At 40.7% G+C, this 1900-nt stretch overlaps 1 protein-coding gene across 1 annotated transcript in view; it reads left to right on the plus strand.

Moving 5' to 3' along the window:
• Positions 1-77: 77 nt before the first annotated feature.
• The window catches only part of LOC101850456 (aquaporin-11), a 29155-nt gene continuing 27332 nt past the window's right edge, over positions 78-1900 (plus strand). Inside the window, exon 1 of the mRNA XM_005090423.3 lies at positions 78-406. Within this exon, the coding sequence (XP_005090480.1) occupies positions 400-406 (7 nt within the window). The 5' untranslated portion in view covers positions 78-399. The remainder of the gene's footprint in view (positions 407-1900) is intronic.

Raw genomic sequence — 1900 nt, forward strand, 5'->3', positions numbered from 1 at the left:
AAATAATAATATACATGTACTTGCAAACACATTTTGCTTGGAGAGAGAGAGAGAGAGAGAGAGAGAGAGAGAGAGAGAGAGAGAGAGAGAGAGAGAGAGAGAGAGAGAGAGAGAGAGAGACTCGCTTGTCACTAAATTATGTACACGCAGCCGTTTTCCCAGGGGTCGTGACCTTTCTGTTGAACACGTTCTCAAGTGGTGTGTAAAGTGTAAACACGCCCAACGGCACAGGTACTTTATCCGTGTTTAGCACACAGTCCCGCAGTAGTAGAGGAGAGGGCAGGAGATAACACGGGAAGCGAGGAACAATACACATGAACAAGTTTCCTGTGTCCGTGCTGTGTTCTGTTCCTATCTTCTCACCTTGAACACCGTAGACGTGTTGCTGGAATCACCACAATGGCAGGTAAGCCCGCTTGCCATTGATTCTTCTTGTGTGCCGTAGAATGCTGGGACTAAAATAAACAACGCTGATCTAGATCTAGATCTAGATCTAGATCTAGGAGCTGCTGTATTTGTATGTTGCCTGACACCAGTCTATGAGAAATAACTCTTTTTGTTTAGTCTATGTTGGAAGAAAAAAAGTGCTTGGATATAAATATAATATAATAATTAAACTACACTTCATGTGTCCATATAGATCTCGTAGTAGATCTAGATCTGGATCTGGAAGCGGATATTATTCTGTATGCAGACGCCCAACAGGCTTTGGTATAGATCTAATTTGTATTCTATCAAAGTAGTCTTAAGTAGCAAATAGGTTAGATCCATGGCGTTCTCTACTTGTAAAGTACGCTATGGTTAGATCCTATACGTTCTTATTCTGAGCGTCTAGGTTAGATCTGGGTGTGCGCTGTGGCTAATTATGAAGTAAGAGGCTATATTGCCACAGATAATAGGCAATAAGGAGATCGTGTAAAGCTACTGTGTTGGCTGTGGTTTGATCAGTAAAACTCTCTGGTCTGGTTTGATTGGAAAGATCGAGAATGCCGTACTCAGAAAGCTAAACGAAAGACACAGTGCCAAATCAAGCGTTAATTTCAAATGTCCCTTTATAAAAACAACAAGAGACGTGTTTTTCTTTCAGTTTCAGTTCATCCGATCGAGGTAATGGTCATTTTGGTGAAAACCTTAAAAAGAGTGAATGAAAAGAAAGATAAGACAAGAAAGTTAAAAAAAAATACTCAGACTGTTCTCAGTTTGAATGATTAGGAAACGAGAAAGAATTCTATAATTATAAGACTAAAATAGGATTTGGGGAGTGGGTGTGGGAAAATAAAAGATAGTGAATGGTCACAGCCACCAACAACTGGTTTAAATCTGACACGCGAAATAATAGAATAACTTATGAAAGGTAAAACTGGAAACAATGCATCGCAGAACGACCAAGGAAGGTTGAAGTGGGAAGCGATTTGGTTATAATATGGAGAGATTTGAAGTCAATATGTATCGACTACGTTTACTTGATGCAGAATTACACACAACTTCCTCGTTCATACGAAGACATGTACCAGAAGAAAAGTTGCTACAGAAAGTTTGAAAAGAGAGAAAATTCAAAGATAGAGAGAATGGAGGACAGACAAATGGAGAGAGATAGATAGAGAGAGAGAGAGAGAGAGAGAGAGAGAGAGAGAGAGGGGGGGGGAGAATGGGGTGGCAAGGTAAAGAAAAGATGAATACGAAGCTGGAGTTTCTTCATATGTACACAGCTGTTTGCCTCTGTTTGCTCTGATTCAAGTACACATGTACATAAACATTTCCCCTCCTTGTCAAACCCAGAGAAACGAAGACGAAGACAGAGAGGGAGTGAGATAGAAAGAGAGAGAGAGAGAGAGGGAGAGCGGAGAGGAGGATAAAATAAGAGCGCCCTATGGTGAGATTGAGTGACAGAGAGAGAGAG

This window comes from Aplysia californica, unplaced genomic scaffold (assembly GCF_000002075.1).
Source record: "Aplysia californica isolate F4 #8 unplaced genomic scaffold, AplCal3.0 scaffold00016, whole genome shotgun sequence".
In the NCBI taxonomy this organism is placed as follows: domain Eukaryota; kingdom Metazoa; phylum Mollusca; class Gastropoda; order Aplysiida; family Aplysiidae; genus Aplysia; species Aplysia californica.